This window comes from Camelus bactrianus, chromosome 34 (genome assembly GCF_048773025.1).
Source record: "Camelus bactrianus isolate YW-2024 breed Bactrian camel chromosome 34, ASM4877302v1, whole genome shotgun sequence".
NCBI lineage: Eukaryota > Metazoa > Chordata > Mammalia > Artiodactyla > Camelidae > Camelus > Camelus bactrianus.
This window is the reverse complement of record NC_133572.1, coordinates 263886-287787: the sequence shown is the minus strand read 5'-3', so window position 1 is coordinate 287787 and position 23902 is coordinate 263886. Positions and strand designations below refer to the sequence as shown.

The 23902-nt window shown below is 55.1% G+C and overlaps 1 protein-coding gene across 3 annotated transcripts; it reads right to left on the bottom strand.

Annotated features, from left to right (window-relative positions):
* Positions 1-269: 269 nt before the first annotated feature.
* Positions 270-22881, bottom strand: BID (BH3 interacting domain death agonist). 3 transcript variants are annotated; one of them, XM_074357907.1, is made up of 6 exons: positions 22739-22881; positions 7462-7523; positions 4217-4418; positions 3102-3241; positions 2114-2326; positions 270-1269 (listed from the first exon to the last, which is right to left on the bottom strand). In XM_074357907.1, the coding sequence occupies exons 2-6, from the start codon at positions 7471-7473 to the stop codon at positions 1258-1260; spliced, it is 579 nt and encodes a 192-aa protein (XP_074214008.1). In that variant the 5' UTR covers positions 7474-7523; positions 22739-22881; the 3' UTR covers positions 270-1257. The 3 variants fall into 3 exon arrangements, with proteins under 3 accessions (XP_074214008.1, XP_074214007.1, XP_045380003.2); XM_074357906.1 differs by lacking the exon at positions 22739-22881 and adding an exon at positions 18818-18974; XM_045524047.2 differs by lacking the exons at positions 7462-7523; positions 22739-22881 and having other exon boundaries at positions 4217-7437.
* Positions 22882-23902: the final 1021 nt, after the last annotated feature.

Below are 23902 nucleotides of genomic sequence, written 5' to 3'. Positions count from 1 at the left end.
GGAAAATGTTTCACTAAAACATGTATAAAGTGGCAGGTGAGGACGCTGTGGAAAATGAGTCTCCCCCGAGCGAGACAGAGGTATGAGGGGTGGTTCGTGTGGCTCCACCTGTTTCCACCGGGACATGAATCCTTCGAAGTCCAGGACCCCTAGCGAGAGCGTCCCTGGAAGATGTGTCCCGACGGCGGCCTGGCCCCAGGGCGGTCGTGTTCAGTGCTGAACCACGTGGAGTCATCCTTCTGATAAATTTAGACTCAGGGACACAAGGGTTTTGGTGACAAGAACATGTTTATTACTTCACCGCCCTGTTCACGTGCCTCCCAAAGCACCACGCTCGCAGTCACGACGGCCCCACGTCCACTGCCTGCCTCTGCCTCGGCAGGACAGACTGGGCTGCGCTGTTTCAAAACGTAAGTGCCCCTGGTTTACTCTGGTGCTGAGTGATGTGTGCTGCCTCTGCTCTGGCTTGTGTCCCCACCACAGGGAGTCTCTCAGATGCTGGATTTCTAGAAGACTAAATGTTCTTTCACGTTTATGCCCAGAGAGCTGCTCTCCACACGCAGCCCTCAGGCAGGGGTGAGCTGAGGGGCCGGCTGGGGAGAGGGGAGTTTCCAGATACCCCCCACGGGCGCAGCTCGGTGAGAAGAGGGTGCGTGGTGACTTTGTAAACTGCTTGACTTGAAGTCGTCTCCACACCTTGTAAGTGCCTTTGGTTCTTGACTCAAATAAAAGGAAAAAGTCAAAAACATGTTTTTGAGGCCTGATGTTACCACTGAGCCCAGACCTCTTGTGCCCTTTGGTTTTTAAATAGGAAGACTGGACTTCCTTGGTATTAGGCTGTCCCTCCTTCCAGGGGTACTTTTTCACTCGTAAGGGGCACGCCCCCTCCCCCCCCCTCCAGCGCTTGGTCCTCAAACACAGAGCCCTGCTGCCCTGAGACCACCCCCAGGGCTGAACTTTCAGGAGCAGTCGAGTGGGTACTTTTTTAAAACAAAAAGACCTGAACACCTTTACAGTAGGTGGGGCCCTCACAGCTGACGTCGGGTAAAGGCCTGGCGTGGGGACGGGTTCAGGTGACAGTGTGGAACAGTCACGTGTGCACACGCTCACTCGGCGGGGGAAGGGAGGTTGCTGAGTGGTCCCAGTTAAACACCGGCTCTGGGATGGTCCTCTCAGCTGCTTAAATACCCACGAAGGCAGCTGCACTGCTGTCACCAGCTCAAGTTTCTCCAGCCCTGTTTTCATCGAGTGGTCCACTCAGTCCAGCTCCTGTGGCAGGGACAGAAAACAGAGTCAGCCTGTCTGCCCCGCAGGCCAGGCTCCCGTGCTCAGACCTCCAGTCAGTGGAAGTGGACCGGGGCTTTGCAAACGCAGGCTTTCCCCGAATCACGCACGGTGCCGAGGACTGAACCAAGGCTGTCTCAGCCCCGCACGTCGGGTGAGCTGGTAACAGACAGACTTGTGTTCTCGGGCTTCTCTCCTCCCCACGATTCAGCATGCTTTCACACTGGATTGGGGTTTATGTTCACCCCAGTTGTAAGATGCCTGTTAAGCTGGAGACCATGCAGAGCACGCGCTTTTAAGGCTCATCAGGGAACCTGAAGAGGGTCAGAGGCCTGAGCCGTGCTTCTGACAAGTAAAAGCCCATTCACTAATGTTTTCAAACCTTCAGACAAGACGCCCACCTCCCTTCCAGCTAGTTTGTGAATAAACCCAAGCCAGAGGCCTAAGGCCTGCCTGGCCTCTTCCTTGGGCCACAAAGAACTGTGGCCTCAAACTCCCTGCTTAGAAGACAGACTGCAGTCCCCTCTTGACCGCTGATCCTCCTTGGTAATCACGTAAGTTACACTCATTTTGGGACAAGGTGAAGTCGCAAGGAGATGGGAGGCAGCCTGGGCCCCTCCCACCATCTTCCCTCCATCCTGTCACGAGCGCCAAGTCGGCCTTCACCACCTCCGACCAGCGCCTTTCCTGCTCACGAAAGCAGAACCTGGCTTTTCTTCCTGAGCAGGAAGACTGCCTTCCCTGGGGTCTGGTCACCAGCAGGCAGCCCTGCAGAGACAGTCTCAGACCTTAGGGGAGATGCCTAGGAGCTGGTGTCGCTGGCTCTTACATTTTGGACTAAGTTCCTCACATAGGTGAGAAGATTCTGGTTGATGAAGTTCACCGTTGTGCGGAAGACGTCCTGGAGCAAGGCTGGCGTGTGACTGGCCACCTCTTTGGCCAGGAGCATGGTCAGCACGAGCAAAGTCTTCTCCTGGTCCACATCTGCGGGGCAGGCCTGGAGGAGCTGCCCCAGAGTCGTGGCGAAGCCCCGCCTTCTGTCCTGCATGGAGGAGACGGAGCCTCGCTGACCAGCCTCCTCCCGCTGGAGGAAGGCCGCCCTACAGTGACAGCCATGAAGGGGCCTTCCTCTCGAGGAGTGCTGTCAGCAGCAGATGCTGGAGGGGAGTGAGGACAACTCTGGTCTGAGAGGGCAGATGGAGACAAACCTCCCCCACCAAAAGCACCTGAGCTGAGGGTCAGTGCCCACTGAGGGCATCCGGGCCTCATGCAAGGGTGCAGGGAGAGGAGGAACCCCTCCCGCCCGTCCAGGGGAGGCCTCCATGGACCATAGGCCCCCAAAGGACCTTCCCTGAGGGGGAGAGAACGTCACAGCTGCTTGTGCGCCACGACACCTTCAAACCTCAAAAGGGAGCTCCCTGGACGGGCCAGACCCTGGACTACATTTCTGAGTGTTGGGGGCCCCTGCGTCCTTAGCCATCAGTAGTGGACCCCCACCCCCACCCCGGCTCCTACACATGCCTGACGGCCTTTGGGGCCAGCCCTGGTGGGGACTTAGCTCTGTAGGCTCCCTCGGTCAACTCTCTGAACTGGAGGAAAGAGCTGCACACATGGTGTTCGCCTTCTGGGGGCTCTGTCCCCAAACGCTGGATCTGACTGAAGGTTTGGGTTTTTCCTGTCAAGTTACTTAGTTCTTACCTGAAGGGTCGTCAGGCTGGTCCTATTTCCAGCTCTTTTGTGGACAGTCAGGACCCGAGGTGCAGGACAGACCCTGAGCAGCCCCCGCTTCCTGACCGCCCGTGGGTGTGCGCGCTCACCTCCTCCGAGAGGCTGCCATTTGTGAACTGCGCGGCCAGGCCGTGGATCAGCCCTGGGTGGATGCTGCGGCCCATTGTGTCCCCAATCTGTGCGAGCTGCCTGGCGATGTCCCAGATGGCCTCCTCTTGACTCGCAGAAACTAAACGTCAGAGAGGGTGGCTCCAGACGACACTTCGCTGACCCCTCCTCCCAGAACACGGCGGTTCTGCTTTGGAGCAAAGCCGGCCTCTCCCCACCCCTGCTCCCGAAAACGGTCCGTGATGCTGAGGCAGCTGTGACTGCAGCTAGCTGGGCTCTGGCCCCTGCATCTGACAGCCATCTCCCCAGGAAGTGGCCCAGAGGGCTCTGCAGCCCAGCCATGCTGGCATCACAGGTCCTGGATGCAGCCCCCCCTCCCCCTGGCCCCCCAGTGCCCCCTCAGGCTTGTCTTGCTGGCCTCCCCACAGCCTGGACCGTGGCATGCAACTCGAGCTTGATTTCTCTCCTCAAAACCTTCCACGCACCTGCCTCACTTTCAGGGACAAGTCACCCGGATCTGACGTGATCTTGGACCTGAACGTCCACTGTTCCCATCGGAGGTCCAGCCACACCGACTGTGCTCAGTACCGCTCCGGGCCCTGGCCTTCCCACCCCGGGTTCTTGCTGAAGCTACTGCCAGCTCCACCGCACCCGATTCCTGCAGCCCTGACTGCCTCGCCTCTCCCGCCTCCTTCCAGCAACTCAGGAGCCACGGCAAGTCCAGCCGAGGGAACGAGTTAGCATCACGAGGTGGCCACCAGAGCCTCTACCTGCCTTTTGCTTCCAAACCTCATTAGGTCCCCGTCCACACGCCCATTTCCTACTGTCATCACTTTGGCCACTGCGTCCAGCGAGGCTTTGGGGCCCCAAAGCAGGGACGGTGTGGGAGAGCCACCCAGGGACAGCCTCTGCTTGTTGCTCCTGCCCCCAGGCCTTCTCATCCTTCCCCAGGGGACCAGCCAGGAGACACAGCAGCTGGATCCCTGGGCCACACCCCTGTCCACTGAGTTGAGGCAGCCTGAGGCTGGAGTGGCCCAGAGGGCAGCGTGCAGCAGGAACCAGGCGGAGATGAGCCCACAGCCCTCCCAATGCCTACCTGTGTCCGCTGCGCCCCCGAGGGGGTGGCTCCACTGGCTGCCATCTGTCTGCAGCTCATCGTCAAGGGCCGTGCACGTGGAGAGCTGGTGGCCCAGTGCCTCCAGCTCTCTGCGGAAACTGGAGGGGGAGCAGCTCTGGAGGAAGCTGAACACCAGCAGGCTGGTGATGCGCTCATCCTGGGGGCCTGCACCGTTGCTGACCTGAGATGAAAGCCACCTGAGACGGCCTCGCCAGCCCGGGGACCCGCGTGCCCGCCCGCGGGTGAGGGCAAAGTGCTGCTGCTGCTGCTGCTGCTGCTGCAGAAGTGGCTCCCCTGGGGGACGGAAGCCAGGCAGACGCAGACTTAGCGGCCAGCCCTGCATCAACGCGCTTTGCCAGGCCCCCCCGTCCTCCTTCACTGGCCACGCATCCAGCAGGTTTTCAGTACAGACTGGACAGTTGTGACCGCAGACAGCGTCTGCCTTTGGCCAGCTGTGGCCGGCTCAGGTGGGTAAGCCCCTTGACCGAGCCTACAGAGAGAACTACCAGGACAGGATGGCTCCTGTCGAAGCCGAGGCGGCCCCAAGGGAACCAGGAGGGACTCCCGGGGCGCTGACTGCAGGCGCACACGCACAGCGGCTGGATGACGGCAGACCCACCCAAGAGCTGGGACGACGGGCACCGCCTGGGACCTGCCCAGAGCAGGACCCACGGACACACGTCCTGGGCTGGAAGTGGCCACGAGAGGAAAACACAGGTGCAGGTAGCAGTTGCTTCCAGGTCCCTAATGTTTTTCATTAGAAAAATCAGAAAACTGGGGGAGGGTACAGCTCAAGTGGTAGAGCGTGTGCTTAGCATGCATGAGGTCCTAGGTTCAATCCCCAGTATCTCCATTAAAAAAAATTATAATAATTAAATACAATTAATTCCCTCCACCACCACCAAAATAAAAAAAAAACTGCAAAAGAAAAAGAAAAATCAGAAAACTTTTAGAGGACAAGTTGTTTTAAATAAATAACATGCATAGTCAGGTGCTCATATGTTGCCATTAAGCCTTATCCAGAATTACTCCTGAAAAAGGTAAAAATGTACATAAAGCTCTACGTATCAAACCTTTACGGTGAGGCCAGGTGGCACAAGGCAACTTAGAAACTCAAAGTGCTTCCCTTCTGCCTCAGGGAGGTTCCTGGTGGGGAAGGAGGAACCGGGGCCGAGGCCATGCAGCTGACGGTGCCCCCAGAGCCATCCTAGCCATGACCCCAGGACCTTCTTCGGACATGGGGTCTTTGCAGATGGCACTGAGCTAAGGTCGGGCCACAGTGGACTAGGGAGGACCCTACATCCAAAGACTGGTGTCTCTACAAGAGAAAGGAGGGGCAGATGCGATGGGAAGACAGGGCGGGGGCCAGAGTGATGTGTCTGCCCAGACAGCCGGGCACCAGGAGAGCCTCCAGGAGGAACCCACCCTTTGACACCTGGACCTCAGACCTCTGGACACGGAGGGAAAACACCCAGTTTGTGGGGCTTCGTGGCTGCGGCCCCAGGAAACTAAATCAGGCCATTTCTGCCTGGACTCCCTTCACCTAGAGGCTGGCAAATGGGGTCCCAAAGCCTGGCTGCAGCACACTGGTTGCCACGAACTTGGCCAGGTCGAGTGTCTTAGACGGTGGGAGGGAAGCGTTTCATGTTAGGGGCGCGGGTCCCAAAGCTGCGAGCGGGCAGCCCATGGATGGGGTCCGTTCTCACAGTGTGACAGCAACAGGCTGGACTGGACCCCAGGATGGGCAGTCATCCCAGCACCAAGAACCAGCTGGGCCAGGGACAAGCCGGGGACGGGCCAAGGAAGGACCAGTGACCACCGTTGACAAGAACGTCTCAGAGGCGGGTGCTCTGATGGCTGTCCCTTTAGGTCACAGGGAAACTGAGTTACGAGAAATGATGAAGACTTAGGAAACCTTGCTGGACCAAAGTACCTCTCGCTATAAAGTCAGTTCCAATGCAGAAAAAAAGATGGACAGGTAGCCAGTGTGTCTGATACACTGGAAAAGTGCTGGTGTCCAAACCTAGAGAAGGCAACATCAAACATGCAAGCCCTAAAACCAATCTCATTTCTTGCTCTTCTAAATACCAAAAAAAAAAAAAAAAAAAAAAAAAAATCACAGAAGAACACTACAGTGTGGCTAAACAGCACCACACAAACACACAAAACCCCCAACCCGAGACACTGTGCTCGGTGAGGTCAGACACAAGAGGTCACGCTGCGTGAGTCCTCCACCCGTGTGGCCCCCGAAGCAGCCAGACTGTTCCAGGAAGCACAGGACGAGGGGCCGGGCGGTGGCGGCCACAGAACAGGGTGAGCAAAAGTACTGCCACTGAGCTTACGCCTTAAAAACCTTACAGTGGTTAATTTTACGCTATGTACATTTTACTGTAATTTTTTTTAAACTGGACATGCAAATTCTGGTGGGGGAAGAGGAGGCGCCTGGGAGTCTCCTCACGAACTAACGCTGGGGGACTCCTGAGTCTCTGCTGGAAGGAAAAAGTAAAAAGGGGAGGGTTCCGCACCCCCCCTCCCCGGTACAGGTGTCGGAGATGCAGGACCAGTGGCGGGCGCCCTGGGCGCAAGTCAGAGGGGGCACCATAGGGCAATTTGGACCCTGATAACAGGCCTTCGCCAGCACAAGGGCAGCTCCCCAAACCCCTTCTGTTCAAGCAGCTGACATTTCTCCTGCAGCACCCGGCAGGTAACAGCGTGGCTGCCATCCCTTTAGAAGGACGTTTGCAAGGTTCACGCTGAGACCCTTCAGGTGCCAGATGCTGCTCAGGAACCCGGGCACCGAGCTCACAGTCCCATCTCCTCAGACGCCTCCTACAGGGGCTGGTGGGACTGGGGGTACCTGGTGCTGGGCCCTGACATGACAGAAGAGGAAGGAAGACCAAGCAGATATGACCGGCCACGCTGTGATTCCTTCTCGCGCCCATGTTCATTCAAGGCACCCGGCAGCATTTAGGCACCGAGAAGGCAGGCACCAAGGGGGCTGGCCCATATGGCCCGAGGTAACCACTCCCAGGAGCTCCCAGCCTTTCAGAGGCCTTCAATCAGAAAGCCTCCTTGTCCTTCGGTGAGGACAAGAGGGGCGAGGGGACGAGAGGCCCGTTTTCTCCCCCTGTGCTCCAGGGAGTTGTGAGTGAGAGGCTCCTTCCGCAGGGCTGCCCCCCACTACGTCCCCCCAAGCCTCCCCCAGGACAACCGCAGCATCTGACCTTAGAATCCATGGCCTAGGCAGCCTGGCAGGCTCCGGCTCTCAGGGGTCAAAGTTGGTGGCCTGGAAGAGAACACACACAGGGTGGGTGCTGGTTCCTGCAGGGACACCCACTCCAGGACCCCTCAGGGAAGAGAGGAGCCGTCCTTCCCAACTGTGCGCACCCTGGGCTGCCACTTCCTCTGCAGCTTGAAACTTGGGGAGCGCGGAACCCCGTTATGGAGACTGAGGCCCCACCCCAAGTTCATGGCTCAGGCAAATAGGGCAGACAGACTCCCCACAGCACCGAGCTGCCTCCATGAATAGGACCCAGCGTTCCTGGGGGTCTGCTGCATCACTGCCACCACCTGAGCACAGGCCTCCCCTCAGCCACCACCCAGGGCACACCGCACGGACCCTGACTCCGTGGTACACACTCGAGCGGTGGCCAGGCAGGCCAGCTCCCCATGAGCCACGTGGCTTCAAGGGCAGAGAAGAGAAATTTCCCATAGAAAGAAGGAGAAAGAATATGTATCTGACAATTACACAGAAGGTTAAAGCTTCCATTCAGCGTATCTTACAGACTAAATAATCCAGCGTCAAGAAGGGACCAGATGAGCCCACTGGAGACTGGACTAAACCAAGTGAACTGGCATTTGGGAGAGCGAAACACCGAACCTGGTCATTCCACACGGTTCCTAAACACCCAGGAGGAAAAGACAGACAAAACGGATAGCCAGCTCCTCTTCAGGGAGGAAGGGCAGAGCGGCCTCCACCTCCCTGTCCCGGGTGCCCTGGCCTCATGCATCCCCAGCCGATGCACCCTATGGGGCGGGGCGGGGCGGGGCGGGCTGAGTGTCTGGGAGGAAAGGGGCCAAGAGCAAAGACGCAGGTGGAGGCAGACAGGCAAGGGGCAGAGCGGGAGCCACTGTCAGCATCAGGACACAGCAGACAGAACAGCCCCCAGGGAAGAGGCCAAACCACGGCCATAGTCACAGGCCCCCCCGCCACCCCGCTCTGAGGAGCCAGCATCAGGATGCTCTCCACAGAAGCACCTCACCGGCCGCCCCCGCCTGGTCCATGACCATGTCACTCACACTGGCCGCATTCCTGTCTTCACAAAATATCCTAACCCTCTGAACAACCCTTGAACCAAGCAGGGGTTAATCTGCGCAGAATTCATCCAGACCTGCGCTCTGCACTCTCAGACAACAGCCCGGGGCCGTGTGGCATTTTTTAATGAAAACCATGGGCATGAGTGGACCTGCTGTTCCAGGGCCAGCTCTGCTGATGTGTCTGTAGCCACAGATGCACAAAAAGACCCAGACCCGCCGGGGAGTGACTTTTCCTTCTTAAATGAACACATACTAGATTTTACTGAACTCACTATTTAATGGGGTAAAGAGTAAGACGATAAAACCACTCCACACCCACAGGAAAGGAGGAAGGGTGGCTCATGTCTGGGCACGTCGCTGGCAATGGCACCAGTCTTCTGCCACTTACAGAGGCCTTCAGTAGCCCCAAATCAAGGAACCCAGAGAGGGCCAGCTGGCCAGAACACGCGGGGGTTTTGTGCATGTGGGTCTTTCGCAGTTTCTCCAGACAGTCTCCAGCCTGGGCTGAGATGACTCTCACACACAGGTGGTCTCACTAGGCTGCCTCACGGGCCCATCCTGGCGGCAGCAGCGTTAGTTAACCAGCGAGGCCTCCTCTGTTTCTTTTGCAAATTTAGATCCGTGGCATTAAACAGCTACCAAAGGCACAGAATCGACTCAGGTCTGGAAATTTTCATAAGGAAGCTTGAAAGCAGCTCTTTCCCCCCTTTCCTGTTCACGCGTTTCTGTTCCCCTCTAACCCTTAAGAGAACCTAATTACAGGAATGAAAGCAACTGAAACCAACTCCTGACTTAGGCTCCCTGAATGCACACCACGCCTAGTCTGACCGGATGACGGCCGTGCTAGCTCTCCGCCCCCACAGCCCCCTGGCAACCCCGCGGGCAGATCGTGGGCAGAGTACATCTGAAGAGTCCATCAGTCCGTGCAGGGAGGACTGTCCCCCTTCTCCCTTTGAAAACACCCCAGCGGAACAGGGCCCTCGGCGTGGTCTCTGAGCAAGAGTCCACTTTCTCCCCAGGCTGCCGGCTTTTCTGATTAAAGCACCTTCCTCTCTACTGACACCTGCCTCGACAATGGCTTCTGAGTGGCGAGCAGGTGAGCCTGAGCTCAGCAGTGAGCTCGGACTGGGCTTTCTGCTGCCTGAGAGTAGGAGCCAGGCCTAAAACTCCAGGCTTCACCCGCAGTCCCCACAGAGGTGCAAGAATTCCTCTGGAAAGGAGGGGAGCCCAGCCCTGGGGAGCAAGGGCCACTGATCCGGACACTGGCGCCTGGCAGCAGAGGGTGGGGGAGCTCTGCGATGAGAGAGGCCCCTGGAGGGCAGAGTCCAACGCAGACCCAGGTTGGAAGCAGGAACAAAAACCAGGGAAGCTGTCAGTTACTGACCAAGTCCTGAGGTAATCTGTAGCTTCCAGGACGTCGCCAGAGGGCAGTCTGACTTGACTTACCAGGCTGGCCCCCTGGGCAGGGGCCTCCTCTGTCAGCTTACAGTCGGCCCACTGTCTGTCCGTATATTCGGTCTCCTGCCGCCCTTCCGGGCCCCCAGGAAGTGACCCTCCTCCCACTACCACCAGGGACCCCTGGCCAGACTGGCTTCCCTGCGGCTCTGCAGGTCTGCCCCCAAGACAGCTCAGTTCTGTGACAAGTGGCTTGTCACACCCAAGCACATGAGCATCACTCAGGAACAAGGGCTCTCAGTTCGTCCAGTGTTATTAAATCCAGGTTAAAAAAGCAAAAGGACGGTATGGCAGTTTTCAAAAAAAATTATATACAGAATCATGGTCTGCTCCAGCAGCTCTGCCCCCGGGTATACAGGAAGTGAACAGGAAGTGAGAGCAGGACAGACGGGCTGCACCCCGGCCTTCCCGGCCGCATTACTCACAGCAGCTCCAAGGTGCAAACAGTGTCCCTCAACAGGTGAGCGGACGAGCAAAATGTGCCCATCCACACGGTAGATACAATCAGCCGCAAAAAGGAAATTCCAGCACCTGGTGCCACACGCAGGGACCTGGAGGACATTGTGAGAGTGACATAAGCCAGACACAAAACGGCAGATGCTCTGCGATTCTCTGAGGTCCCTGGGGGTCGAACTCACAGACGGTGGACTGAGGTCTGCCGGGGCCGGGGGGATGGGGCCACAGCCACGTGCGTGGGCTTCACGCCTCTGCTTGTACGTTTGCAAACAGTTAAAACGGAAAAACTTGTGTATATTTTACCACATGTACAAAAGAGAAGGCAATTCTGACACCTGTGACAACGCGGACATCAAGTGACAGTGTGAGCATTATGTGACCGTGGACGTCATGGGATGGCGAGGATATGCTGTGAATGAAACAAGCCAGACACAGGAACACATGTTGTCTGATCCCACTTGCGTGAGAAGCCGTCTGCTTTTTAGAGAATTAATTCCTTATCAATGCCACTAAACTGTACACTTAGAATAGTTAAAAAGGTAAATTCTGTATCTACCACAATAAAAAAAAGTTTGGAAAAAACCCTGTATCACCACACAAAACGAGGAGGCTTAACAAGAATTCTGCAGGTAAGAGCCAGATGTCAGTTGTCTGCCAGATTTTTATGGCTGACAGTTTAAGAAAGTTTCCTTGTGTATCTAGAAAGTGGAAATTAAAATGTCGGCAGCATTCCAGGCAAACCCCGGTGTCCAGTGTATGCTGCCTGCAGGGCGGGGCCGCACCCGGGTTGAGGCTCGGCTGCTAAAGCCAGATGAGAGGAAGCCTGGTCTGGAAAGGTCAGGTGCAGACGCCACCCTTCCCCGCTGTGGACGCCCCAATCGCTGACCACTTGGCCACTGGGAGTGATTCACAGATTTCTCTAACCAACGAAGTCACAACAGAAGGGGGTCGCCTCTCTTGGGTACCGCACAGAACAAACCCCATTAGTGTTTTCCCGGGAATAAAACCGGATCGTGGACAGCGAAAGCGCTCCCACAAAGCACAGTCTGAGTTACTTACATTAGTGACATTTTACCCAGACACGTAACCAAGGGGCTGCACCTCTTCTGACCACTCTTCCCACAAAGCTCTTACAACACTTCAAACAGATGTAATTAATTTTATAATATGTCTTTTTATAAGGTGAACAACCTTTGGGACTCTCCAGGGGCACTCTGGGAAGTCTCTCTTTAGGTGTAAAAGATATCGTGGGAAGTTTTTTTTCCTAAACTTAGGGTCCAGTCTTCGGAAGTGCTGCCAGAGTCCACTTGGGCACTGACAGATGGGACCATGGATGCTGAGAAACAGGATCTGGTCAAGAGTGAACGAAACTCAAGACCTTAGCTCATCATGAGTGGTGTGCCTTTGTCTTCCGTGGGGTTGTTTCCCCCAAAGACACAAAATAGCAAACATTCTGTTTTACAGACTCTCTGCCACCCACTTGGCAGATAATAATCTCTTTCTGACAGCAAAGGCAAGACCATCGAGACAAACTCTGATAAATTGGGAGTTTTGCAGCTTCTTTTTAGACTCAAGACATTTAAGAGACTTGCAAAAATACGCAACAATGTCATTCTCACTAAAAATGTTGTTTTGGAAAATACACGTAATTATGTTCACAAGCAGCAAGCATGCTGGTGTTTTCAAACAGATCAACAATATTTTAAATTTTCTCCAGTTTTAATTTCTAACAAAAAACAGATAAAACTTAAAAGCTTTCCAGGCTCCTCAGTAGTTTTTATATGTAAAAGCATCCAGAGGCCAAAAAAGCTTGAGAAACGCTGCTTTGAGAGGAAAATAACAGCTACTCCTTTTCCTTGAAAATAAAAGCTTATACACAAGTGTTTCTGTGACTTTTAAGCCAAGTGACTGAGGTCACTTCACAGAGAAGCAGGTGAGTGGTGACGGAGGACCGGCCCCCGACACAGCACACCTTAGAGGTGCAGTGCGGGGCCTTACAACCAGGTTTGCTGGCCAGAGGCAGAGCCTCTGCTTAGTTTATTGAAAACCGTTAAAATTATACCTGGTAACCAATGTTTCAGCATCCTGCCTTATTTCCAGGTTATCTAGGTACACAGTGATTGCCCATTAATTAACTCAATTTACTGTGCAGCATCCAAAGCTGGAATGCTATTAAAAACAATCAGAATTCAAGTCAATTTAGTTGAAAACAAATTTATGTTTTTCATAACCTTAAACATTATGTAAGAGTAACATCAGCTCATTTGATAAGTAAATCTGTAGAAATCTGGAGGGGACCAAGTAGAATAAAATTTTATTACACTATGTTGGTATATTGAATGTTGAGTATTACATATACTCAGTACAAAGTATAATACTGATAAATCAGAGAAAACTTTTTTAACCAAAAATTATTAATTTATTCTCATTTGCCAAATATTTATCTTAATCATGGGAACCTGAACTCTTTTTTAAATTTAAATATAGTTGTTACACATGTAGTTACAGGTGTGCAACACAGTGATTCACAATTTTAAAGGTTACTTCTATTTACAGTTATTATAAAATACTGACATTCCTGTGTTGCACAGCGCATCCTTGTAGCTGACTCATTTTATACCTAACAGCTTGCACCTCTCAATCCCCTGCCCTTGTCTTGCCTCTCCCTCCTCCCCTCCCCACTGGTCACCACTGGTTTGTTCTATCTTTGAGTCTGCTTATGAACCTGTAGTCTTAAAAACATTTCTGAGTTTATTTCTGTGCATTTTAAGTCTTTTAAAAGTCTAATACATATAAGTTATTAGAAGAACAATTTCCTGATTTTCTGGAAATTTTAGAAGTATTTGACTTATATAAGCATTTATTTAGGCCCACAAGTCAATCAGAATAGAGTTCCTTCCATTTAAGACATTTCACAACCTAACTCCCCAACAGTGAAAAAAAATATTTCCACATTGACCCAGAGGGGGAAAGAGAGGCCTCTGTGAATTACGGAACACAGGAGGCACACAGCATCCGTCCTAGGACTCCAGCCCCAGGTCCAGAGAAAACACAGAGACACGGGCCTGTTCTCCCTGGTGGGCACAAAATTCTGAACCGAGCTCAAGATAGATCACTGACACACAGACACGTCCAACCGTCCGACTCTCTATCCAGTCTTGCCCAGCAGAGAACAGACCCTGTCTTCTGCCCACGAGGACCACAGGCCCAGACCCTCAGTCAGCGAGACCACAAACGGGGTAACTGGTCCACGTGCACAAACCAGAAACCAAACGACCCCAGTCAGGATAGAGAGAGGTTCCACCCGCCCCAAGAAGTCACCCCAGGAGCTGAGAGGAGACGCACGGACCCACCAGCCTTGCTTTCAGGGGTGACTCCAAGTACTCCAATTAAAGAAAAAAGGTGAAACCACGATTTTTATACAAACACAAAATGATATGCCTGAGGTTTTACTGGGAGGAGGGAACCAGATTTCTAAGGTGGCTGCCAGCTCTAGTGGTATCACTGTTAGAGCTGTAAGAAGGCAGTCCTTCCCTTTCAGCGGTGTTCAGGATCAAGGCAGAGCTCAGGGAAACTGCCTGATTTACACGTGGGCTCCTTCTACATGTCCCCCGGACACACTGTGACCTCCCTTCCACCCACTCGGTCCACCCGGGTTCATCCGGACAGAAGGACACTGGAGTTTGGGACACTGGTCCCTCGGCCTCCTTGGAACCCAGCTTCCCGCCTCTCAGCCTTCTCCACAGACACTGGGGAAACTCCTTCCCCTCCCATCCCAAGGGCTCGGGGACCACTGATCCAGCCCACAGGTTTTCAACCCTGGCTGCACACACTGGAACCAACTGAGAAGCTTTAAAATATACTGACTTGACAGCCCTGGAGGTAATAAACGAGTTCACCAAGGCTTCAGGACAGTCTCCGCAAGATCTGCCGTCCTTCCATATGTCCGCAATGAACAGCCCGCAAGTGAGACTGAGAAACAGAGCAGCACTGAGAATGTGTTACACTGGACAGCACAGGGAACTGTATGTTACTCCTTGTAGTAGCTCACGGTGAAAAAGAATATGAAAACGAATATATGTATGTTCATGTACGACTGAAGCACCATGCTGTACACTAGAAATTGACACAACATTGTAAACTGACTATACTTCAATTAAAAAAGTAAAAAAAAGATAAGCACTTGGGAATACACTTAATGAAAGAGGTGTAAAGGCTTGTACACTGGAAACTATGAACGTCACTGAAGGAAAGTGAAGGTCTAAATAAATGAGATCGTTCCCGTTCTAACCGAAAGACGTATTTTGTTCTGATGGTGACACTCCCCAAACTGATCCACAGACTCAACACCGGTCTTCGCAGACTCCCAGCTGGCTTTTCTGGGGGGGAAGTGACAAAAGGTGCCCTTGCATAAAGAAATGCAAGGGCACAGGATAGAGCAGACGTGGTGGACTCAGCACTTCCCAACTTGGCAACGAGCTGCAGTGATCGCAGTCCTGTCAAAGGATAAACACGCACACCGACAGACCAGAAATGACGGCCCACAAACGCACCTTCACGTTCATGGTTAACTCATCTCTGCCAGCGGGGCCAGGACCTGGGTACAAGAGCAGGCTTTCCAGCAAATGCGCTGGGACTGCTGGACACCACAGGGAACGGAAGTATGCATTTGGGCCCCGACCTTGTATCATACACAAAAATTAAGTCAAAATAGATGCCACACCTAAACATAAGGGCTAAAACTGTAACACTCTTGTAAAAGAACAAAGGAATGAAACTTTATGGCCTTAGGATGGGCAGTGATTTCTTAGATATGACAACAAAAGAACAAGCAATATAAGAGAAACAGATAAACTGGACTTCTTGAAAATTAAAACTTTTGTGCCTCAAAGGACAGGATCAGTGAAAAGACAACCCACAGAATCAGAAAAAATATTTGCAAATCATTCATCAGACAAGGGACCTGTATCCAGAATGTATAAAGAACTCTTAGAACTTGATAATTTTAATAGATATTTCTCCAAAGAAGATGTACAAATGGTCAGTAAGCACACAAAAAAGATGCTCAATATCATTAATCATGGAAATGCTAATCAAAATCACAATGAGACACCCCTTCACACCCACCAGGATGGCTAGAATCAGAAAGATCGACGATAACCAGAACTGGTAAAATGTGGAGAAGCCGGAACCCCACACCGTGCTGGTGGGAATGTAAAATAGTGCAGCCACTTTGGGAAAGTTTTGCAGTTCCTCGAAACGTTTAACAGTTTTCATATGACCCAGCAATTCCACTCCTATGTATGTATACATATGAGAGAGATGAAAACACGTCCACCCAGAAGCTTGTATGTGAATGTTCACAGCGACATTATTCAAAACAGCCAAAAGCGGAATGTCTATCAACCGTTGAATGGATAAAGAAAATGCAGTTTATCCATAAAATGGCGTATTACTTAGCCATAAAAGGAATGAAGTTGTGATACATGCTACGACATGGATGCACTCTGAAACATCATGCTGAGTGCAAGGAGCCAGACACAAAAGGCCACATGTATGATTCCATTTACACAAACTTCCCAGACGAGGCAAATCCAGAGAAAAAAGTAGATGAGCCAGGTCTAGGGCTGGGGGAGAAGGACGGGATAATGGTGTGTTTGGAGTTTCCTCTGGGAGTGCTCAGAAGCTTTGAAATAAGATTGTGGTGATGGTCGCACAACGCTGTGAATATACTAAAAACCACTTTAAATGGGCAAATTTTATGGCATGTGGGACATCTCAATAAAGAGGTTTAAAAAAAAGGCAGCTGGAATCAGGAGGGGGGAACCCCTCACAGGCCTAGGGCTACACCCCAACCTCGGAAGTGCACCTCCTGGTGCCAAAAGCCTCAGCGACCTAGTCTCTTGCTGCTCCCACCTGCCCAGGCCCTGGGCTTCTGAGACCTAAGCAGGGGCCGCGTGTCCCAGGGGCTACCGCAGGGCGCCTAGGTTGGCCTTGGTCTCAACACTCCACCACCACCCTGCCCTTAGAGTCACAGAGGAGAGAGGTGTCTCCAAGACCCTCTGGTGACGCTGAGCCCCAGACCCCAAAGAGGCCTCTCCTCAAGTGCTGGCAGCCGCACCCCCGGCCACATGTCCTGCCACCAGAGCAGAAGGTCCAGAGGCCCCATGCACTTGTGTGCCTGAAGGTAACCAGTTCCTCTTACACCTACTCTATTGTTTCCCTTTCAGACTACCTTGGCTCCCACCTCCCCCACCACCACGCTGACAGGATTACTGAGGGCAGAGGGTAATTTACAACAAACCACTTCCTCATTTTCTGAGCTGATGGCTTCTAGGACCCTGGCTGGATACAAGAACCCAAAAGCCAACCTAGAACTCAGTTTGCAGCAGAACCTCCAGAAACGGCAGCTCAGCGGTTCATCCAGATGCTCGTCTGCCTTTCATCCTTTCATCAGAAACTTCCTCATTTTGACCAAAGAGGCAGTAAGGGGAGGAGAGGAGTGGCGAAAGGGGCTGGGAGCCTGCCTGGGAGGGGTCTTGGGGAAAAGCCCCACTGAGGGTCCGAGGGTCCACGGGTCCGACGCCCGGCGACCTGCAATGGAGGTGGCCTGCAGAAAGACCGCGTCCTCCTCTGCCCCTCGCCCCATGTGTAACAGTTGCGGACGGGGGAGATGGGGTAGAGGCTGGGAAACCCAGGCAGTGCCGGCGGCCAATTAGTCTCCCTTCGCTGTGAACCTGGGCAAGTTACTTACCCTCCCCCCACCCCGAGCCTCAGTTTCCCCATCCGAAAAGTAGGGACAGACGATAACTGATTACCCTCTGTCCAAACACAAAGTGCTCTGCCCGTGTGTCCCATGCAGTGAGCTGTGTCACCATCCTCAATTAGCTGTCTTTTGCAGACCCGTCAGTGGTCTCTGGGGAGCCAGCCAAGGGTGGCAGCCAAGATGAAAGGGAGGCCCACTTGGGTGGGGGGCTTGCCTGGGGGGCACACCAGGCTGCCACATCCCCAGCCTGACAAATGGTCACCAGAAGTGCCGCCACAGAAGCACTTACAGTGGCCACGGCGAGAGGCAGAGTCCCTGGATACCCCCAGCAAGATGCGCACAGTCCACCATCAGGACACAGGCCCGTCTCTCCCCTTGCACAAGACAGAAACAGAACAGCTAGAGTACCACTCACTGCCCTCTACCTGGTCAGGACTGCTGCCCTGGGAGGCCCCATCACCCCGTGCCCTCACCCTTCCTTCTCAGGGCTGGGACAGGCCATTTTCACCAGCAAATGCGTGGACTTCTGTTCCTCCAATTAGTCTCGCCAGGGCAGCTAAGGCTGTGAGCCTCCCCCTGCAAGACCAGGGAGCAGGGCACCTCCCCCAGCGGGCCCTGCACTGCTGGCAAGCTCCTATTCATCTTTCAGAGTCCACCCCAGACAGCGCACACGAACCAGAGCATGTTCCCGCAGCTCTTCGCTCCAAAGCCTGTAACCCAGTGTATCACAGTTGCCATTCCTGCCACACAGCACCCGGTCCCTCAGAGCCCCCTACCCGGCCCGGGCAGCCCGGCACCGAGCGCAGGGAAGCTGGCCCTTGAACCCCCGCCGAAACGCTGCCCCTCTCCCCGCCGCTCCTCCCTCCGGCAGGAGCGCAGCCCCAGCCCCGGCGCTCCCTCCTCTTCCCAGCAGCGCCTTCCTGGAGCCACCTCAGCTTTTAAAGCCAGAGGACCCCCTCCCACCCTCCGCCCAGCTCGAGCACAGACCCGTCCCAGGATTCGGGGGCCCTGGCTCAGGGTCTGCCCCAAGAAGGCAGGGACCCAGGCCCAGGAGAGGCCCCCACGCCAGCGTGTCTGCGCCCCCGAGGGTGGCGACGGAGTGGAAACCACATGCCCCGGCACAGAGGCCGCCGAGGGAGGCCCGCTGGAAGGGCAGGGCCGGGGGGTAGTCGCCTGAAAGGGGCTCAGGCGTGAGGACCACCCCCCCGAGTGAGGACTTCCCAGTGAAGACCACCGCCCGGGTGAGGGCCATCTGGGCCCCGTGAGGACCCAGGGAGGGCCATCCGGCCCCCGGCCCCACCCCTCGCCGCCACCGCCGCGACCCGGGCAGCGCCGCACGACTGGTTCGTTGGATCAAAGAACCGAGCCCCGCACGCGGCCTGGTGGCCGAGGGTCTCCGGCCTCCCAGGGTCCCTGGCCACTAAGTCACTCAACAACCCACTTCCGCCTCTGGCAGCGTAATCAGGGCCGTGAGAGCCGGGGGGGGGGGGTGCCTGGGCCCGGGACCGAGGCCGCCTCACGCGGACGGGGCGGCGGGAAGGAGCACGCGCGGGGACCCGGGGCGCTGGGCGCGGGGCGGCACTCACCTCCGAACTCACACGCGAGGCAGCGGGACTGAGACGCGCTCAGCGCCGGGCGCGGGCGGGAAAAGCCGGCGTCTCCAAGGCGTCGAGCGCGCAGCCGCCGCGCGCCTACTTTCTCCAGTTCCGCCCCGTCCTGGGCCCGCCCCTTCCGGTCACAGCCCCCGCCCCGGGCCCTGCCACGCCCATTCACGATCGGGCCACGCCCCCTAGCAGGTGCCCGGAGGCAGAGGCGCTGGGAGAGGACACCCGGGGACCAGGGCGGAGGTTGCACGCGAACTCGAACTCGAAAATAGAAACTGAATTTTAAAAAGAAGAAGAACAAGACCGGGAGGAAATATAACCAGAAACTATCGCCTGTTTACTGTAAAATAATAAAATCACAGGGATTTTCCACTTTTTTGTACTTTCCAACTTTTCTTAAATGACTGTCGCACCAATTTTACGATGACTAAAACTATTGCAATAAAGATCACATAATGGAACAGTTTTTAAACCTAGGCAGTGTTATCTATGCTCCAACTTGATTTCTTATCAGAGCTGCATATCCAAGTGATTAAACAGCGAGTAATACTTTTAAATGGGGTTCCTGGCAGCCAAAATAAAAGAGAAAGGGAGTGACTGATTTCACCACTCTGCAAAGAAAGGACGGAGCTTGCCAATTTCCACTTCGAGGAGTCCAACCTTATCTCACACCTAACTTTAAATGAAATATCTGGGTTTTATGTGCAGCTTAAATTGGCTCTGAAGGAAGTGTCAAAAGGGACAATCTAGATATTCCAAACAAGAGCAGGTTCATTCCAATAAATGCGTGACTGGTGAAAGGGCAACACTCTTAGGATGTCTGAGATCACAGAACAAACCACCCATCGGGGGAGCTCAGCACTCTATCCCCGCAAAGGAAGACGCAGGCCAGGCCAGCACTGAGGCAAAGACCTCCTCACTTGGCAGCTGAGGCCGTCCGCAAAGCCACCAGCCCCACTAAGGCAACCACACTCTAGAGCAGTAAGTTCATTTCTGGAACCACAAATGCATTGCTAGTGCTGTATATGGACCAGCCAGGCCAAACCATGCTCCCCAGAAAGCTGCTCCCAGGCTCTCACTGCAGTCTTGTCAGGAGGAGCTTAACTTCCAACCAATGCATATAAATAACCAGTAATCCTTCCAACCTCAGTACCACCCAGCTTTCCTCTCACTCTCACCACTCCTGATTGCTAAAATTTGGACGACAGATGACACGCTTCTCTGCCTTCTTGCACAGGACTCTGACCATAATTTCACTTTCCATGCCCAGAGGCCTCCTGGACTGTGAAGGGCTGCTGTGTCTACGGCAGCACTAGCACATTCCCTGCTCCACAGTGCACGTCTGCCCACCAATCCATGCAGCCCCACGTATCACAGTAGTGATGCTAGGAACATTGTCAACAAATGGAACTACGGCAAACTAAAAAGCTTCTACAAAGCAAATGAAATCATCAACAGAATAAAAAGGCCACCTATGGAAGGGGAGAACATATTTGCAAATCACATACCTGACAAGGGATTAAAACCCAAAATATGTAAAGAGCAGGACCGGTTCCTGCTGAAGGCCCAGCGGAGGGCAGGTCCAGCAGAGCCCCATGCGTGCAGCAGGGACATGCCCTCCTCCCACGACTCTAGACCAACAGATGCCAGGAGAGCTTATTTCCAGCACTTCAGGGCCCTCCAATCCCCTCCACCCCTAGTAGGTGCCTCCTTGGGAATTCAGTGGGGTTGAGGTGCTGCGGTCAGAGGGGCCTGCCTGGGAAGCCAAGGAGGGCTGACGTGGAGTGGCGATCCCAGCCCTGGAGACGTGTCTGCGAGAATGAAAGGATCCACCTGGCAGGGTGGACCAGCTTGCCCCTCCAAGGTGCTTTCCCACCAAGACACAGTCGAGGCTCTGGGCCTTGAAGGACAGAAGGGAGAATCTAGACAGGGAGAAAGAACAAGTCCTGAGGGAGAAGCAGAGAAAGAGGGCTGGACCCGGGACCAGGGGCAAAGCTTGTGCCCTTCCCAGGTGAGCTCAGAGCAGGTGAGAGGCTGGGATTTCCCATGTCCCCCTCAGCTTTTCCCCTGGACTTCCCTCTGGCCAAGAGCCAACATTAGGCAGGAAAGCCCCCACCCAGGAAACCAGAGCAGAGTGACTTGGACAAGGCTGACCGGCTCCTGAGAAAACTGGCTCTAGTCAGCATGGGCTCTGGGGGAAGAGCAGAGGGACTCCGGATGGTGCGGCAGTGGGGGCGGCTTTCACATATAAATCAGTATCCAGAATTCTGCAGAGACACACAGGTGGACTATGAGCCTGGAGGGGCAGGACTCTCACGTAGGACACTGGCAGGGAAGGAAGAACTAATGTCTGAGTTTGAATCCTGAAGGCTTCGTCCATGGCCCCAGGCCCATTTCCCCACATCCAGTCCCGTCTGTGGCGCCCTCCCTCTCCCACAAACACTGTGTACTTCCTGGCACCCCAGCTGTGGGCAGGGCCCAGAGTCACCCTCAGGGGGAGCCCATTTTTGGCTCCAGTGGCCACAGAGGGACAGGCACACAATCTGTGAACAATTTTCAGCCCCACAACCCCTTCATGGGGCAGAGAGTGAGTTATTTTCCATTGCAAGGGTAGAAACAGGTGTGGAAAGCCATGTCCAAGATCGGCCAGACAGGCAGTAGCCAAGCTGGGGCCAGAGGCCAGATCAGATTCCTGGTCCAGCACTCACTGCATGGTCAAGTGGCTTCTCCTAGGGTTAGGGTGGGGGAGGGGACAGGACCCATGGGATCATCTTTCGGGGAGCCTTAGGGGAAAGGGAGGGGTGGAGAGACCACTCTAGTGGCTAGGGCGGGGGGAGATGGGAAGTGTTTTAGGCTGTGGCCCTACCCTGGGGGGGGGGGTCACACACACCCCACCGTTCCTGCTGGCTGAAATCACACTCAGCAATTAGGCACCTGGAGACCCAGGCCCAGGGTCCAAGGCTGAGTCCCCTCCAGGCAGTCCTCCTGCTTTGTCCCAGCCTGTTCCACAGCTGTCTGTGCCTCTCAGTCTTCCCCTGGGGCCAGGGAGGAGAGTGTGGGGTTGGGGTGGAGAGGCCTGGGGGAACTTGCTTTGAAAATTACCAAATTTATCACCCTCCTCCAGCTCTGGACCTGGTGGGAGCAGAAGGCCCACTTCCCAGGTGGCCTTGGGGGCTGCACCCCACGCGGTGCCACCAGGTGCCTCTGCTAGCAGACTTGCAGAGACCTCATCCCAGGTCAACCCCCGTGTCCTCCTCATCCCGCGTCAACCCCCATGTCCTCCCCCTGCTCCTTGAAATTGGCCGCCCCGCTCACATGGCTGGGTTCTGAGTCCAGACATCTTTTCACCCCTCACACCCTCCCACCTGCCTCTCCACGGCAGAGGCACCCTCTCCTTCCAGCATCCACTTCCTGAGACGAGGCACTGGCGGAGGGGCGGCCCTCAGCCTGGGCAGAGCTGACAGCACAAGACAGTGTTTCTGCTGCCCGTCCCTTTCCATATGTAGCTGCTCTGGCTGGAGGCTTCTTCCCGCCAAAGCAAGGGGGCCGTGGGAGGGGCAGACGCGGCAGCCTTGCCCCGCTGGACACCAAATGGCTGGGGGCACATCCCTGCCTTGAGGCTGTGAATTTGCATATTCAGGGGAAAATGACCGTCTTCCACACCACAGAGAAGAAAAATCTAGCAACTGACTTGACTTTGGCCACGTGGGGAGACACCTCTCTGCCTCCCTCCCTCCCTGGCTCCCACCTGTGGCAATGCAGTCAGGACGGTCATGTCCTGCATCTACTCCTGGGCTGCTGCCCGGCCCCCTCCCCAGGCAGTGTCAGGAACTGTCTTCTCCCAAGGCTTCTTTGAACCTCTCCCCATGGAGGACCTGGCAGGGCCCAGGCTGCTCTCCACACCTTCCAGGAATGGGGCCCGGCCTTCCGGGTGTCCACTCAGGTGAGGGCCCTTTGTCCTCAGGGAGGCCCATCTGAAAGTCACGGGAACGCTGCCTGCGGAGAGCGGCCAGTACCCGGCAAATTAAGTTCCTGGGAGGAAACAGAGGATTCAGCTCAGTATTTAAGACGAGTACCAACAAGTTCAGCCCTGTCACCAGACGCACCCGAGTCGCCCTGGGCACAAGGGAGCCAGCCCGCCGTCCTCTGGTCTCTGACTTCTCGGGAGAGTCAGGAACCACCTCACTCCCCAGCGCGGCGGCTCCTGTGTGGACACAGACATGGCCCGGGCCTGGCGGGTGCTCTCTCTGCCCGATGCAGAGACTGCTCGGTCCAACTGTCCTCTGTTGCAGGAAGATCCTCAGCTAGGATCCTGCCTGGCCCTGGGCCTCGGCCACCACCACAGCCGTCCCAGCAGATCCAAAGGCTGGAACCCAACCTACTTCAGAGCGAGGTGCGCGCCCTGTTCCAAAAGGCAGTGCTGGGCACGGAGCAGCGTGCATGCTCCTGTCCCCCCAGGGCGTCTCCCTCACATCTGTCCCGGTAACGGGTGCCTTCTCAGGCCCACAGGAGCTCCGCTTCAAGCCGCAGCTGCAGGACCACCTCAGGGAGGGGACGGGGCAGGACGCAGCCCAACTAAGAGGACATCTCTTCCCTCCTCACTGCATCACCCAGGGAGGGTCTCCTGAGCAGTGAAGTGAAATGTAACGGCAGCCTCTGTCCCTCCCAGTTTCCACTCTGGCTCCGGGCGGGACCCTGAGGGCAGGTTCTGGAGGGATTTGGAGCCCTTGACAGGCGTGGCCTACAGGCATGGCCCTGACCATCCGTCAGGAACTGGGACCAGAAGCTCTAGGAACTGGCTTCCACGCCAGCTCACCCCCACCTGTCACCGTCCGACCTCCTCCTGCTGCCCCAGAGGGGACCAGCTCTGTGGGTGATAGCCAGGTCAGCCACACTCCTAACGGTCAGCACAGCGGGGAGGGCAGAGGAGCCAGAACAGTAGCCCAGGACTGTCCCTGCAGCCTCTCGGGGACGAGTCCACTCTCTCCAAGACCCTGTGCTCTGAACGTACTAGGGGAGGCGGACACATCTCAACCACGGCACTGCACTCCCAGGTTGGTGGGCCTG

Bases quoted from the DNA above. Each gene is read 5' to 3' on its own strand.
- BID (XM_045524047.2), bottom strand. From the start codon at position 4,580: ATGCAGGGCTGGCCGCTAAGTCTGCGTCTGCCTGGCTTCCGTCCCCCA. The intron at 3,242-4,216 runs GTAGGCATTGGG...TCTGACGTTTAG, and splicing joins CGGGGGCGCAGCGGACACAG to TTTCTGCGAGTCAAGAGGAG. The intron at 2,327-3,101 runs GTGAGCGCGCAC...TCCTCCATGCAG, and splicing joins ATGGCAGCCTCTCGGAGGAG to GACAGAAGGCGGGGCTTCGC.